Below are 18,196 nucleotides of genomic sequence, written 5' to 3' on the forward strand. Positions count from 1 at the left end.
ATCTCCGCTAATTTCTAATTTCAGTTTGCCGCCGCTCATACCTCACCTGTCTTACAAAAACATCTTTGCCTCTGTACTTCCACCTCGACTGACATCTCTGCCCAAACTCTTTGCCTTTACAAATGCTGCTTGTGTCTGTGTATGTGCAGATGGATATGTGTGTGTGTGTGCGAGTGTATACCTGTCCTTTTTTCCCCCTAAGGTAAGTCTTTCTGCTCCCGGGATTGGAATGACTCCTTACCCTCTCCCTTAAAACCCACATCCTTTCGTCTTTCCCTCTCCTTCCCTCTTTCCTGATGAAGCAACCGTTTGCTGCGAAAGCTTTAATTTTGTGTGTATGTTTGTGTTTGTTTGTGTGTCTATCGACCTGCCAGCACTTTCGTTTGGTAAGTCACATCATCTTTGTTTTTAGAATATATATAATGCTACTTCTAAATTGTGTTATCTCTGTTAGCATAACAAAGAAATATATATACAATACAAACCAGTAGTAGTATTATGTATATCCTATGCTATATATAACTAATCATTGCATGTACAGCACTTGCTAATGACAACTGAGTATATATCCATAAAAGAAACCTTATGCTGATTTCATTTAAGTACATATAAAGTAGGTAATCATATTATTACATATTATTATTATGAAATAACGTCATTGGCACAGGCTAAAAAATGTTATGTTTAAGGCAAGCCAAATTATAATGATATGAAAAATCACATACATATAATGAAACTAGTCCAATAAAATAAACTACTTCCAACAAGCAGCTTACATCAAACAATTACTTGTTAATACTACATACTTACTTTTTATATAAGTTGCAAAGTACCGAATGTACAATACATTTATTACCTGTGTAAACAAATCTCTAAGTTGAAATAACTTTTAATATTGTAGTAGGTTAAAATATAAACAGACATGTCCTGATTAAAAGTACTGTTGATGTATGTGCCACAGCATGTAATATTGTATTTTAATATAAATGTGAAAGAAACTGAGTTAACCCTTTAAGTGACAATGGCAAATATATGTACACCACTGGTAAATAACTGGAATTACCATGCATAATTTTTTTCTGATTCATTGATGAATATTTTATCACCCCATACACGACAGCAGACTTAAAAATACGCAATAAATTGGGCTGGATTATTCACTACTATTCCCAAAGAGTACATACTGACATGTATTTTATTGTCCTTCTGAAGAAAAAAAAAAACTTTTTGCACTTAAAGTGCTGATATACAGAAAATAACTTTCATGACTCCTTACATTATATATTTGTAGCACTGAACAAATGGTTATCAAATTATCAAGAATTGTGCAATAATTGTTGCATGATCATATTGTTATATTATTTCCCCTCATATTTTCACATACCAATCATGGAAAACCAACTGCAAGTGATATCTGTAATTAGTGACAATATGGTATTTTCCTGCTACATTAGAGACCTCAATTTAAGGAAAATAAGTTTAATAATTACTGAGTTTAAATTATATTTCCACAATTTTCAATAATTTATAAACCTTACCAAAGCTATTTAAAAAATTACGTAAGATGATAGCCACACTTATCAACTGGTAGATAGCAGAAATAATTGGAATTTTAAAGTATTAATTATAATGCATCTGAAAGACAATACACTGGCATCTTAGTTAAAAAAAATTCTCTTTAAACACTATAGTTCTTGGCACTCATCTTTACACTTATCTATACTATTTTTTTCATCTTATATTGATGAATGTGGGCATAGATGGTTATCTCAAGCATAACAGTTCAGCACTAGTGAGCAGTTACCTGTGTGCTGTGCTTAGTTTTTCCCATTGGAACAGAACTGTATACTAATGTTTCACTTATTTTACTCTCAATTTTATTTCATTACCAAACAGCAAATCAGCACAATTTTACATAAGAAACCAGGTACATTTACAGAAAATCTGTAAAGAGATCCCTATTGTAGTTTTCCAATTGCAGCTGAATAACTATTAGGAATAATTTAATTTTGCTATAGCAGAAGTGTTAAACTGACAACTTGACTTTGAGAAGTAAAAAATTCTGTTAACAAAAGTACAAAGTGTTCAATAAATCTGCAGTGCTAACCTCAAATGAAAAGTTGAAGATATAAACATGCACAGAAACCTGTCTCATCTATGATTATGAATAGTTCAGAGAAACTTATCCTAAATAAAGAATGTAATAGCTCCTATAAAGGATGAGATTCCAGATGTTCTGTGCATTAAGCTGTGATGGTCCACTCTGAATCCAAAGTCACAAGACAACCTGCCTCTCTGACATTATATTTATTTCTATGTCTACAAGGAATCTATTACTATAAACTGGTTGTATACTGAAATAAACTGTAAACTATACCAATAAAATATTAGTTTTACTAAAGGAGAAAACTGTTTGGTTGCTGCAAATAATTGTCGCACTGCTAAATGGAAGCAGAGGACAATTGAAGAATTTGAATGAAAATTTAAGAGCACTTCTAATGTAAATTAAAACTGCTGGTGATGAAAACTACAGTATGAAAATAAATAAATAAATAAATAAAATAAACTTTGGCATTATTCATCTATTATGACATGAGTGAGCTGCATGCAGCCTCTTTCTGCTAGTACAGTGAAGTATATAAAACATCTCCTCAATGAGAGTAATAGATAAGAAAATTAAATCAGCCTTTAATACTGACTTAAATCCAATTTAGGATTTATATTACACCTTCACAAATGAAAAAAAGAAGACTTAATGCAGTATTACAGCCGAAATTATGTTTTTCTATTCCAGCACAACTGTCATATATTTCCAAAGTCATTAAATATTCACGAAGAAACTTCCTGCTACTTTCTTTGCGCATACCACACTGCAGATGACAAAACCCCACCAGAATCAATGCTTTAATAAAAATGTATTTTCGAATGACTCAGAGTTTTCTTTCTATTTTGCTGCCTGACATATTTTTCATATTTCCATGTCTGTTATAACAAACATTAGCTGACAACACAGAGTAAAGTATGGTTAATAGATATTTTTAATTATAAGTGATAAAAATGTGTTCACGATAAAGAAGAATATTTTAGTAAAACAAACTTTAACACTTTTGAATTATATTAATTTTGTTTCCAATAAATTGTGTGATAAATGTTTTAGAGTTCTTAAATGATTCTTGTACTGAGCTACATGAGCAACAGTGTGCAAATTCAGTTGCCAAGTATAACAGCATTAACCACAAGCTGCAAGTACACAAATTTCGCTAACAAATGAGAGTGAGGCAACATTTTACATCCAGTTGTTTACAGAACATGTTATGAAACACTTTTGAACTGATATCAATCACAGTTGAAGGCAAAATTATAGCGCAGTGAACTGTATCTAACATGTCTGTTTGGTCTTTGCTTAGAGAACTTCACGCAGGATACACACATTTTATATTCTAGGAATAATCACAAAACAATACTGTTGTGTTCTTCTTATTTCACAGCCTTCCTGATACTTCCTAATCAGATTAAATATTATTTCCACCAGGTCCAGGGATTCGAACACGTGTGTCCACTACACGACTGCCAAGGCCTAAATCACCAGATATTGTCACACTGTCACTCTGTTGACAAAGAGATAAGTGACAATAAGGAAAAACATATTATACAAAATCAAAAATTTTACATCCTCAACAAATAGAATTACAGAAAAAAGTATGTAGTTTTGTTTATCTCTCATGAGCAACAATATCTGAACCAGAATATTAGTATTCTTTCTGGCAAAGGTGGTAATTTTTCAGTGAAGTAAGAGCACATTAAAGACAGATTTAGTGTAATTTTTCCTCCTGCTTTTCAAAACTCTAAATTTAGTAGCGACTTGTAATTTCATCAATAAATTTCTCATCGTACTATTCACTGGTGTGAAAGATGAACAACAGAAAAAGAACAATGATAACTATCTGTTTGACAGTTATAACAGGGGAACATATGACAAATCCATACAGAAATGAAAAAAATAATGTTTCTGTAATCATTAGCATTCAACATTAGGAAGACATTATACTTTGTATGTTGCAAAAGAGTGGTCATTTGGAAAGGATTACTAATACTGCTATATATACTACTCTTATGGTATTTGTATTATTTGGCATACTCTCTGGTGAAACAGCAATTCCAATAACTTTGTTGTACATGATTCCATCATATACTTCAGCTTGACTCTTGTCACTTCTCTCAAATGCATATCAGCTGTTACAGATATTTCAAGGCTGCTATTGATACTGAAATGCAGTGTAAATTTGGCTGCAAACAAAACAGCTTATTGGATACATATTTCTAAATAAACTGATACAGGATGATGATATTGTATAAGCTTTTAACCATCACTGATACTTTCACTGAAGGTGTTTTTTTTCTTGAGGCTGCATAATAAACAGCAGAAAAGACTGCTATTTGCTGGAATAGAAACTCCACTCAAAGAGTACGGTTTATGTGCTAGAAAACAGTATGTGCAAACAGCTTCAGTGTGGCAAAATCAGTATTTTCAGTGCATTTGTTTTAAGCATTTCTTGCCATTAAGGAAGCATCATCATAAATGACAGCTCTAATTATTTAGTCTCAATGCTAGTTTATACAGTTGTGACTCCAGTAAAGCAGTCGTCTTTCAAGCTTAGCCGAAAGTTTTCATTTATTGTGTTGAAAGTTTAGTCCACTCATTTGTCATAATGTAAAATAAAATTAAGTATGAAATCACATTCTTATACTTTTATACATGTGCTCTGGGCATTATTTGTGTTTCCACCTCCCACACCCTCTCCCCAAATAATTCAAAGTATGCTCACAAATTCTGTACATTTCATTAATGGAGAGGTGGGAACTGTGAGAAGATAGTGTACATGAATCTAACATACTTTAGGTAATGTTTGACTGCACCCAACAATTAGCAAAAAAACACAATTTATTTTGAGTGCTGCTAGAGCAATAGTGGGACATAAAGTAAGGCGAGCCCAGACTGGGCCAAATCACTGGCCTGAATTGGCTACTGGTACTGTACATCAAACTTCAGTATGAATAAGCATGATCCCCATTACAAAAGTTCCTCTCTTATGTCCATCCCATCTTGATGATTGCTGAAATATTTATCCCCATCCTTTCCTTTTCTTCCTTTAGATTTTCTAATTTTCCACAGTGCCTTTGTAGCTAACATTCCATGTTTAATTATCATTCTTTTTTGTCTGATTACTTCTCCTGAAGCAGTCCCTGCCTAGAGCTCTGAATAGGTGACTATTTTACCTTGTGACTATTTTACCAAGGATGAAGCATTCCTGATATGGACAGAAAATTGCCAAGATTCAATTTGATGAAGATGTGAAAGGGTAGTAATTGGTAAAAGTGAACATGAATTGAGGCAGTACTTAATAAAATGCATAAATCTCATAACTGATGGCTATAGGATTAGTTTTCAAGGGTTGTATGAATTTTACCACCTAAGATGTAGAATAGATAAAGAAGGAAGACATGGGAAATACATAGTGGCCAAGAATGCACAAGTCAAAAAGGCATTATTTAGACAGAAAAAGCTGTTAATATTCAAACTGTATGGTTGTGCAACCTAGACAGTGGGGAAGACTAAAATGATTTGATTAGAAACAGTTTAAATTTAGTGTTACAGGAGACTGTGGAAGATTGGAAGTATCGACAAGCAAGGAATGAAGATGTCCTCGAGTGAGTTAATATGAAAAATGGCCTAGTAAAAAACATAATGAACCAAAGAAGTTCAAAGGGTGGGCAAATATTGCAATATGAGCTGTTGCTGAAAACTGTGATGGAAGGAGTGGTGCAAGGAAAGAACGGCAGGGGCAGGTCTGGATATGAGTATGCAAGGCAGATCATTGATAGTATGGGATGCAGCAGTTCTGCTGAGATGAAAACGGCAGGTGGCAAACACCAGAAATGAAGAACTGCATCAGATCAATGTTAAGATTGATGAACAAAGCAACATGATACATCAACCATCATGGGTGCGGTTTTTTTACTTACCTTTCACATCTGTTTTGTTTATTTGATTCCCAACCTCTGCCTCAATAACATAATGCAAAACATAATAAGAGTTTATGCAACTTGCAGACAAAATGAAGTTCACAACATTTCTTCCCTCAGACAAGGAGATAAGGTGACAGGACAAGCACCCAGCACAGAAGCAAATACTGAATTCTTGATGATAAAAGAGTTAGTTATGCACCTGTAATGCAAATGAAGATAGGGAAACACAAATTGAGAGCTTTAACCATGTTGAAGATTTTGAATGCATACATAGTTCATGCTGTTTTTGTTTTGACTAGAAGATTCATTAGATGTGAATTCAGTATTAACTGAAGGATCCAAATATTTCAGAAACACTCAACACGTGGACAAGCATTTGCTTGGTATGTCTCAGAATGATGATGAGGAATGTCAATGTGGATGAATGAAATCAGAGTAAATCTATGTTTACAAGTGCAATGTTTTTATGCTTCATCTCAGTTGGTTGCAGTTGCTTTGATTGCTCTCAAGAAAATACTAAAACATATGACAGATGATTCTATTTCCTACTTCTGAAATGATGGTATATTTAACACAGTAATGGTGTACACTTCCCACAACTGAAAAATAATACAATTTGTTTATTGGTGAATTTTTTCTGGATTTTTTCAAAAGCAAGACATGCTTAAATAATGTTAAACAACACTGGAAACTTTTCTGCCTCTTTTTTGAGGAACTTGATATAAGTACATTTGGACCACTATTGGAATGTGCACTAAAATAAGTTTCTGAAAAATTTAAATTTCTGTAGCAATGGGCTATAAAAGAGTTAATCAGTTTAAAAAGATAAATTTAATCATAACATTACAAAATATGAGATGTGACAATCAAAGAATCGGACCGGTGCTACAGAACATTTTATTGGTCACCAGTTAAATGACACAGTTTATCATTTTCAATGCACTCTCTGTCCTGATCCCTACAATGCTCAATATGAATTTCCCATTTTTCAAAGTACTGCTGGAAGTCCACTGCTGTCAGCTTGTTGAGAATCTCCATTGCTTTTGCTTTCACCACTTCCAGTTGTCAAATCTGGTCTCCTTAAGGATACAGGACACTTTTCTGGCTCAATATTATGTAAAAATCAACACCTATTTCTTTCAGACACTGTTTATAATGTATATGTTTCACAGATTTTTTTGTTGATATCAGGTAATGCAGCACACTTTCTAAACAAATTAGAAGTATTTTGAATATTTTTGAACCTGCTTAGGGTTATTAAAAAAATGACAAAGAAATTGATGCACTTTTTTTCTAAAATGCTTCTTCAAAATGAGGTACCACTTAATCCAATGTTGTACATTTTAAGGAAACCAAATTTTTACCAGATATGCATGACATGATGGCTGAGGTACTAGACCTATTTAATTCCACCTATTATGTGTATTACAAGGATAAAAAATATCACATCTTGCATTTTAATTTTTTAAATTTTTTTCCTAATAAAAATGTTATTTTTTCTATAATGTAGTTGATTCTGCAATAAAGCTTAGATCTACTACGTAAGTATGGACTATTGCATGTTACAGGAAAAAACTAGAGTAATTCTTTATAAACTTTAGGAAATATTTGTACCTGAATTCTGAAAAATACAACTTGCAGGAAATTGCGAATGAGGATATGAGTCCAAACAAACTGTGCCTCAGAACATTCCTGAAACATAGTCTTCATCCTGCAGCATTTCATCATCTTAAGGCTTCCAGTTGGCATTCCTTTTACCACTTCTCCCTTTTTTGGTAACTTGAAGAACAAATCATTCAGCTTCATGCATTCGTTGTCTGTCAAACACAAGCAATTGATCTTCCATATTACAGCCACATTTAATGCTTAAATTTCTCAGGACTTCCAACCTTCCTATCACTCCATCATTGAAACATACCACTGCATCTACTACACCAACTTTTAATGTATTTAGTCCTACAAAAACATTCTTGGGTAATCTTTCCCATATGCAATGGTTGAAACTTTCATTTGTATTCTGAGTGTCCCCATGAAGACATTTACTAAGCAAAACAGGGTCACTCAGGTCTCTAAAAATTGGTTTTATTTCATTCATAACAGGCTCGGGAAGAGAATGCTTATGGTGGTATATTTGACCATTTTCTTTTGCTAACCACACCAAGAATCTGCTCCTTTGGGGCAAAGTACATGAACAGGGTGGACATCTGTGGACAACTTAGGTCCATACAGCTTTTCTAATTGCTGTAACATCATTCAGAGATGTAGTTCACCTAATGGCCAGTCCATATTTACTCTGAAGAAGATCTATTTCAGTTTCTGTCAACCTGCCTCGGCCACACAGAGATTTTCCATCAGATAGCAACTTTCATTTATCTTTGTAGCTTCCTCAATCTAGCACCCACCCTCTTTTGCACATGTCAACAACATTTCAGCTTTATTACCAATGTATCACCATAAACATTGAACTCATTAATTTTACTAGAAGCTTTACAGTCCCCATCACCAACGTACTTCGTATATCTAACTTTATAAACAGGCAGTGACCTCTGAAATATTTTTAGAGCTCCATCACACTCCATACCTCCACTGTAACCATCATAATTCTTAGAACATTAATGTTCAATACATCCTTCAGTATTGCCATGGCAGGTGTGGCAGTACTTAGATAAGCACTCAATATCAACAACTTTTCCATTCTCCAGGGAAGCAGCACTTACAACACCATTCAAGAAACGATGTCCTCAATGTTGCCATGTCCCATCAAGTGCAACAGCAATGTCCCTGGTTCCACTAATATTTACAGTTTCTTCTATTGCACATTTCATAGATGCTTTTATGTACTTGCTGAACCTACTGGGAGGACAAGAAAGGTCCATCAAACCACAAAATGTTTGAGCAGCCTTTTTTCCTTTTCCTATTGCACATATTGCATTGCACTAACTTCAAATTCACATTGTATGAATTATGCACAATATTTGAAGTCATTTTCAAGGTAGATTTGTTGCAGGATCTACATAGAACAACTAGTTTTGAAACTAAACCCTTCCTGCTACTTTGTTGTTCAGTTATTTCCAGACAGCCTACACCATCACATTGTTTACATTTCACCACTTCCTTTATCAAAGAAGATAAGATGTCCACATCAACAACAACAAATCCATTACAAACAGTGTCATTGTTAACACAAAAATTTGAATCACCAGGAGGCGTGCCATGTGGGAGTTTCTTCCCTAAAGAACTGATACATAGGTTACTTTCAACATTGTGGCTTGCCTTGTTTGTCAACTGGTTACCACGGAATTTCCTTTTGTTAAATTTATTGATGCATGGTATAGCTCATATTTATTGCACACTAAAGAATATGTACTTCCACAAGTATATGTAGCACTTGAGCAACAAACATTCAGTAACATATTAACAAACTGTTTTAACAAAACAAAAGTAAATAGTAGCAAAGAAAATCATTTACAGACATTAGAAATCTACACTGTTACCAACATATACAATGTATCATACGTATAATGACCGGAAACAGAAAGTTCACAGTTCTTTTGGAAATAATACTGGTTTCTGTAACAGAAATAAAGAGGGGCCTGGCATACATGACTGTAACTTTAAAATTTCATATATATATTTGAACCCAACAATTACGTTTGTTATTGTCACTGTTGCATTTCGAAATCTTTCCTGTCGTCTTATTTTCTCTTTATTTTTTCTCTTTCTGTTTTTACCAGTAGTCTCACTTTGTATTCACCTTCCCCTTTTTACCGTAATACAATTTTAGTCTTTCCGCTCCCGGGATTGGAATGACTCCTTACCCTCTCCCTTAAAACCCACATCCTTTCGCCTTTCCCTCTCCTTCCCTCTTTCCTGATGAGGCAACGGTTTGTTGCGAAAGCTTGAATTTTGTGTGTATGTTTGTTTGTGTCTCTGTCGACCTGCCAGCACTTTCATTTGGTAAGTCACATCATCTTTGTTTTTAGATATATATAAGGTCTTTTTCATTTGAAATCCTATAATGTATATATCAAGGTAATCAGGAAAAACTATGGAATTTAGAAAGTCATAAAAAATGTCAATTTTCCACCATTTATAAGTACCCTGTATCCTTAAGTGCCAATTTGATTTTAGGAAATAAAAAAACACAGTAGTCACATCATGCGAATGCACTTTGTGGTTCAATATGGTGGTGCAATATTTCACAAAGAATGCCTTTGCAGACAAGGTGGAATGGGGTGGCACATTGTCTTGGTGAAGCAACCAGGAATTTCTCTTTCACAAATCAGATCTGTGTCTTCTCACTCAATCACAAATGGCAGTCAGAACCTTGGCAGACTCTCAGCCAATGACTTTCAGGGACCAGTTTACCAATTTTCTCAGTGTTGTCTATTTTTGATTTTGAACGTCATCCAGGGCACAGATTGTCTTTGATGGTTTCATGTCTCTCCTTAAAACTTTTGAACCACTCAAAAACTTGTGTTCATGATAAACAATCACTTCCGTACATCATCATCATCATCATGATTTACTTCCAGCGAGCCAGGTAGGAACTTTGTGAATGATATGCCTCCATTGGTTTCTGTCCTGGTATAGATTTTCCCTCTTCACTAAATCCCATGTTACTCCTCTCCTCTTGTGATCTTTGTTAACCTGGTCTGTCCATCTCTTTCTACTTCCATACACCTCCTTAAAAACAGCATGAGCTTCTGTAGCAGTTTTCCTCAGTTTCACAAGAAACTTCAGGTTAACTCAATGCTCCATCTACACACAATGAATGTTTCAATGAGATGCCAGCACAAGAACTTCAATAGGCGACTGCTATAGTGAGATTGAATGATGTGTAACCATGCCTGCTGAGGTCACGGTGGTGGAAGCATCAACCGACACAAACAATGTTCAAAACTGCCTCGGTGTAATCACCATTTGTCAGTAGCAGCACCAGCCTGGTTACTTAACTGCCACTCTTCAAGACTCATAAAATCTATTAACTGGTTCAGCATTTCCTTCCCACCCCTTAGAACATTAACTAAAGAGAAGGCAGAAGTCCTGCCAGAGAGCTATTTCTACATTCCACTGTTGGAGAGCCCACAGTTGCACCCATCCCTATTTTTCTTCTAGTGCAATTTTTGATATCCTTTACTCATTTATTCACAGGAGAATGATATCTCCACATCTACTCAACTACCTAGGCTTTTGGCTTGTTTAAAAATAGTTATTGACTAACTAACATCATGAACATGCTGAGGAGCTTCATTCATGATGTGTTAACAAAGTAATGGGATACCATCTTTTTCATTCCTTGTGTCCTGTGCAAATCTCTTCACCTCAGAGTAGCACTTACACTCAATGTGCTCCATTACTTGTTGCATATATCCTCATTTCAGACTTCAGTTACAGCTCCCTCTAGTGCCACAGAAGTTGTTCCCTGAAGTCATAACACATTTTTTATCATATTGTGCCTTTACTTTCCTTGCCAATTCTGCAGACAACCTCCTAACACCTTATCTTATCAGCCTATTTAATTTTCAGCATACTGCTGTAACACCACTTCTCAAATGCTTTGATTCTCTTCTGGTTTTCCCACTGTCCACTGAACTTCTTCAGTTTAAAGCTGCACTCCAGACTTAAAATATAAGAAATTCCTTCCACAACTTAAGGCCTGTATCTTATACTAGTAGACTCCCTCTGAAGAGGAATGCTATCTAAGCCATTGCATGTCTGTTTCTTACGTTTGTCCTGCATTATTTTGAGTTCAATGAAGCAAAATTCTTTAACTTTTTCTACTAGGTGGACCACTATTTTGATGAAACGTTTGGCATTTAACCTCCATTCTCCTATTCTTTTGTCCTATACTTTTGTCTTCTGATTTACTCTCAGTTCATATGGTGTGCCCAGTAGAGTGTTCATCCCATTCAGTAGGTCCTGTAATTGTTCCTCACTTTCAAACAGGGCAATAACGTCATCAACAAATCTTATCATTAACATCCTCTCACCCAGAATTTTAATCCCACTTTTGAGCCTTCCTTTTACATGGTCCAGTCATGTTAATGTAACCACTGCCTATGTTCAATGTCAATCTGCAATAACCACTATTGGATGGCAGGTGGCAAAAATATCAGTCCAACGTATATAAAACATGATGGAGCAATGTGGAAAACAGTGTGGTCATCGTCATAATGAGGAAACAGATATCCAAAAGGGCATGACCACTGGCTTTCAGACTAAGGGTGGAAGCATTTTTAAAATGGCTAGGTTTGGAAAACGTCAGTGTGCCGCCATCATTAAAGTAGACATGCACGGCAAAATGATGCTATCTAAAACCAGCACTGAGGCAAATGTAGTGTATCATGGGCCATACATGGCATGGGGGAATGATAGCTGTGGATATATTCATATGCAAATATAAGTGCAATGATGAGCAACTGACTGATAACCAAGGGGCTATCAACAGTGTCTCCTCAATGACCATACAGTGAATGTTGCAGCTTATGGCCCTCTGCAGCAAATGCTTGGTTCATGCACCCATGCTGACTGCTGTTCATCAGTGAAGGCGGGAATCTGTATGCCAATATCACAACTGAACATCCACTGAGCGGTGGTACGTGCCCTTTTCAGATGAATCATGTTTTATGCTCCGTCAGCATGAAACCTCTGAAAAAGAACACCCTGCAACAATCATCGGAAGGGTCCAGGCCAGAGGAGGGATTGTTTTGATCTTGGGAATGTTTTTTTGGCATTCACTGGACACACACACACACACACACACACACACACACACACACACACACGGAGGACTCGAACGTCCGGCAGGACAAGTATGTATCTATCCTTGGGACCATGTCTACCCATACATGCAGTTTCTTTTTCCTTGGCATGACATCATCTACCAGCTGGACAATGAAAGGTGTCACACCGCTCACCGTGTATGTGTGTGGTTTGAATAGCACCAGGATGAGTTTACTGTACTCTCCTGGCCACCAAGCTGTCTGGATTTAAACCAAATTGAGAAACTGTGGTACCACTTTGATCAAGCTGCTTGCACCATGGATCTTCAACTGAGAAACCTTGCACAGATGGCCACGGCACTGGAGCTGGCGTGTCTCCACACTCCTGTCAGTACCTTCCAGAACCTCACTCCCACTCTTCCTGCATGTCCGGCAGTGATCTGCTCTACAAAATGTGGTTATTGATGCTTTTGATAGGTGGTCCCATTAATGTGAACCTGACAGTGTACTCCTTTCATTGCTCCTTTATATGCAGGCTAAACAGTAGAGGAGAAATGCTGCATCATTGTCTTATGCTCTCTTTAATCAAAGCACTTCTTAGTTTTCCATTTTTATTGCTCTCTTGGTTCTTGTACATATTTTGTGTTACCTGTCTTCTCCTCTAGTTTACATCTGTTTTTGTGAGAATTTCAAATATTTTGTGCCATTTTACATCATCAAATACTTTTCCTAAATCCTATGAACGTGAATGGATTTTTATTAAGTCTTCCTTCCATTATCAAATACAACTTCAGGACTGTCTCCCTGTTGTCTTTACCTTTCCTAAAGTCATACCAGTAGTAATCAGAGATCCTCAGATTTCTTTCTCTAATCTACCTCTACATCTGTACTCTGCAAACCACCGTGAGGTGCATTGAAACTTTGTTAACAGACTTTCTCCTGATAGTTTATGTCTTTCTCCAAGAGCCCACCAGTTCAGTTCCTTCAGTATCTCTTTGACATTCTACCAGGAACAAACAAATCTGTGACCATTCATGCCTTCTCTTTATATGTTCAATATCCCCTGCTAGTCCTATCTGGTACAGATCCCACACATATGAGCAATATTCTAGAACTGGCCGCACAAGTGACTTGTAAGCAATCTCCTTCATTGACTGATTGCACTTCCCCAGTGTTACACCTATAAACTGAAGTCTGCCAACTGTTTTACCCATGACTGAATCTACGTGATCATTCCAATTCACATCCCTACAAAGTGTTACACCCAAGTATTTGTGTGACTTGGTCGATTCCAACTGTGACTCATTGATATTATAGTCACATGCTACTACATTTTTTTCATTTTGTGAAGTGCACTGTTTTACATTTCTGAGCACTTACAGCAAGCTGCCAATCTCTGCACCACTTTAAAATATTATTAAGATCTGACTGAAAAGTTATGCAGCTTCTTTCAGAAAGTACTTCATTAGAGATAGCTGCACCATCTGCAAAAAGGCTGATTTTACTATTAATATTATCTGCAAGATCATTAATATACAACATGAACAGCAAAGGTCCCAACACACTTCTACATCTGATGACTCTCCATCTAAGATAACATGCTGCATCTTCCTTACCAAAAAGTCTTCAATCCTATCACAAATTTCACTTGATACTCCATATGATAGCACTTTTCACAATAAGTGTATGGGTGGTACTGTTCTTCAGAAATCAAGAAATACAGCATCTACCTGATTCCCTCCATCTGAAAATTTCATCAAGTCATGTGAGAAAAGTGCAAGCTGGGTTTCACATGATCGATGTTTTCGAAATCCGTGCTGGTTGGCACTGAGGAGGTCATTCTGTTCGAGATACCTCATTACATTTGAGCTCAGAATACGTTCTAAGATTCTACAAGAAATCAATGTCATGGATATTGGACGGCAGTTTTGTGGAACACTTCTACTACCCACCTTATAGACAGGTGTAACCTGTGCCTTTTTCCAAGAATAGTGCACAGTTTTTTGTTCGAGAGAGCTACAATAGATTATAGTTGGAAGACGGGCTAATTCGGCCACAAATTCAGTATGGATTCTGACAGTGATTCCATCGGGCCCTGGAGTTTTCTTCAATTTTAATGATTTAAGCTGTTTCTCAACACCACTGACACTAATACATATTTCATTCGCCTTTTCAGTGGTATTAAGATTAAATTGAGGTAATTATCCTGGGTTTTCCTTTGTAAAGGAACATTTGAAAATGGAGTTACGCATTTCAGCTTTTACTTTGCTACCCTCAATTTCAGTTCCTGTCTCATTCACTAGGGACTGGACACTGACTTTGGTGCCACTAACAGCCTTTACATATGACTAGAATTTCTTTGGGTTCGGTGAAAGATCATTTGACAATATTCTGCTATGGTAGTTGTTGAAGGAATCACACATTGCTCTCTTTACACCCAAACATGTTTCACACAGCATCTCTTTGTCTATAGCCATACACTTTTTTTACATCTATTATGCAGTAATCTCTGTTTCTTTACAGTGACTGTGTACTATGGAGATTCCCTCCCATGATGAACTGTTCTACTGGGTACATATACATCCAGTTTACTGTCAACTATTCTTTTAAACTTGAGCTGGAGATCCCCTACATGCTCCAGACCTGGGCTAAAAATTTCAAGTTTCTCTTCGAGATACGGTACGACAATAATCATTTTTTTTAATCTAGTTTATTGAACACATATATCTTTCTGCTTGTTTTAACTGTCCTTTGTACTTTGATAACCATTGCTGCCACGACCATGTCATGGTCACTAATACCAGTTTCAATGTAGACATCCTCAAAGAGATCAGGTCTATTTGTTGCCATTAGATCCAATGTATTTCCATCATGAGTGGGGTTCCTAACTATCTGTTCTATGTTCCATTTTCAGAGAAAGCATTTGGTAAAGTTTCACAGGATGTCTTATCACATCCACCACTAACAAAACTGTAATTTCCCCAATTGATTGTTGGATGATTCAGGGTGTACAAGAGGACGAGAGAAAAAATCCCGGATGTATACTTTCTCTCGGGCGAAAATACACTTTTTCCGGGTTAACTGACAGTAGACTTTTCCTCGGAAATTTGAATGGTTATGGTTTTATACACCAGCGTAGAATTGCGTGGCACTTTAGAAAACGAAACTCCAGAAAAAAAACACGTTTTGGAAAGCCCTTTGATGTGCAGCAACAGTTACACAGCATATTTTCGTATCAGGAAAGTATAAATTTGAATTCCACCAAACACCGCACGTTACTTTCCGAAGCACTGAAATGGAGACTGTGATGTGCTTTTGTAAGCCAGTCATAGCTCATGTCACGTGTTCTCGCCAGCCCATGACAGCGGATATTCAGAGCACAGGACAAGTGATGCAGTCAGCCAATAGCAACATCACTGTTAAGTAAAGTGAACACACAAATAAGAAAAATTAATAGTTTAAATTAATGTACATAGTGTTGCTATAAGAAAAGAAAAGTTGTCATATATGATATTGGTCTCGAAGATTAATAAGCTGCAAGAGAAGCTAAGCTTTCACATATAATGTTGATCTTTTTTGGCGTGTGACACTTTAAGATACATCACACAACGTGCCACTAAAATATTTAACAACGACATAAATGTCGGATCTTCTGGGCTAAAAATTTTTCTAAATGATCGTCCTCAAAGAGTTGATTTTTAAACGAGAATCAGATGCTCTATGACTTAAGAAATTCATCGTACATTCACGCACATTGTTCATCTTGCGTAAAAGGAAATTTACTTTGAAAGTAACGCTTTTCAAACATCCATTCGCAATATTTTCGCGCTACCTGTTAGAAATAGGTTCATTTCAGCAGCTGCCAGAGAGCGCCAAATACAGACGTCACCGCGCTTGCGCAACTACGATGAAGCCGGAATCGCCTATGTTCCTACGTGTAAAATATTAAAAGACCTTACATTATATCACAAAAGAAGCAGGACATTAGACCAGGCTGTTCCAGCTCATCGACTCCGTTGTGAGCCGCAGAGCACTCCCTGCTCCAGGGAGCCCTGTCGCTAGCTGTGACCATTCAAGTTCGTCGGCACGGCACGGCACGGCTGGCTGAGGCAGGCGGCAAGGCAAGCGTTTTGGAGGCAAGCGTTTTGATGTGCCAGCTGCGTCTTACAAGATCGACAACCTCATACTCTTAGCTGCTAAGACGTGGTGACATGCTACACCAGGAAATACGATGTTCAGGAAATAAATAAGAAACAACTGTTTTACAAGAAATTGCATACTAAATTTATTGGGTCTCTGTAGCTACTCTTTTCATTGCTGAGAAAAGCTGTTCACAACAATACGTAGAACCAAACATGCACATGATCCGAGCGGCATTGTTGTGAAGCTTGGGAATTATTTTTTTGCTGTAATGAACGATACCATCTTGACAAATCCAACGTGTTGTAGTACCTCTCAACAAAGTTGAATTTTGCAAATCAATAATCTCCAATTGAAGTGACGATAACAAGGAGTGCTGAACGCCTTAAGTTCCATTTCCAAACTAGTGAGGTCTGGAAATCGTGTTTCAAACGACGTGATGAGCTGCTTTAACTTTGCTTGGTAATCGCCGGAAGTTGTACCTTCAGGTAGTTTTAAAGAAGCAAGACGATTGAAGAACGTTAAATGTCCATTACTCATCTGCCTCTTAAATAAACGTTACTTTTCCATGAACGCTTTGATCTGGTCGTGCATGTCAACGATCAGCTGCCCTTTGCCCTGCAACGACAGATTAAAATTATTCAGATGCATAGTTATGTCAGCTAGGAACCCCAGGTCTGATATCCATTTTATATCTTTCAGACAACGCTTTTCTTCCCCTTTCATTACGAGAAAAACGGATATTTCCTCACGAATGGCAAAGAAAACATCAAGAACTTTTCCCCGACTCAGCCAACGAACTGTACTGTGGTAAGGTATATCCCCATACTCCTCTTCCATATCTTTTAGGAAGCCGCACAAAATTCACACACTTCACGACATCTTTCATTACGCCACCTAGCTCTACTGTTTCAGCACACAGCGCCCCTTGGTGAATAAAACAATGAAGAGTCAAAATGTCTTTCCCGAATTCGTCCCTGAGTTTATTTTTCAAACGAGAAGCAAAACCTTGGTGACGCCCGATCATTTGTCGTGCACCGTCTGTCGCTACAGAATGGAGCTTATCCCACGGCAAATCGATATTGTCCACTGATTCACAAACAGCTTCAAAAATTTCACGTACTGTTGCGGTGTAATCGAGTGGTACCATATCCAAGAGTTCTTCAGTTACTTGCAGCTCCATGTCGACACCACGCACAAAGATTGCAAGCTGAGCACAGTCCGATATGTCGCTGCTTTCGTCAAGCGCTAGCGAAAATGCAACAAAGCTCTCCGCCTTTTTCCTGAGCTGTGTCTCTAAATCC

At 36.8% G+C, this 18,196-nt stretch overlaps 1 protein-coding gene across 3 annotated transcripts in view; it reads right to left on the minus strand.

Annotated features, from left to right (window-relative positions):
• Positions 1-1,610: 1,610 nt before the first annotated feature.
• Positions 1,611-18,196, minus strand: part of LOC126475464 (sodium/hydrogen exchanger 7) — a 172,482-nt gene continuing 155,896 nt past the window's right edge. For all 3 annotated transcript variants that reach the window (XR_007586737.1, XM_050103351.1, XM_050103359.1), the window contains one exon: positions 1,611-3,608. Coding sequence is in view for 2 of the 3 variants with exons in the window: in XM_050103351.1 (XP_049959308.1) it covers positions 3,513-3,608 (96 nt within the window). In the remaining variant the exon portion in view is untranslated. The remainder of the gene's footprint in view (positions 3,609-18,196) is intronic.

The sequence above is a fragment of the Schistocerca serialis genome, chromosome 1 (assembly GCF_023864345.2).
Source record: "Schistocerca serialis cubense isolate TAMUIC-IGC-003099 chromosome 1, iqSchSeri2.2, whole genome shotgun sequence".
Taxonomy (NCBI): Eukaryota; Metazoa; Arthropoda; class Insecta; order Orthoptera; family Acrididae; genus Schistocerca; species Schistocerca serialis.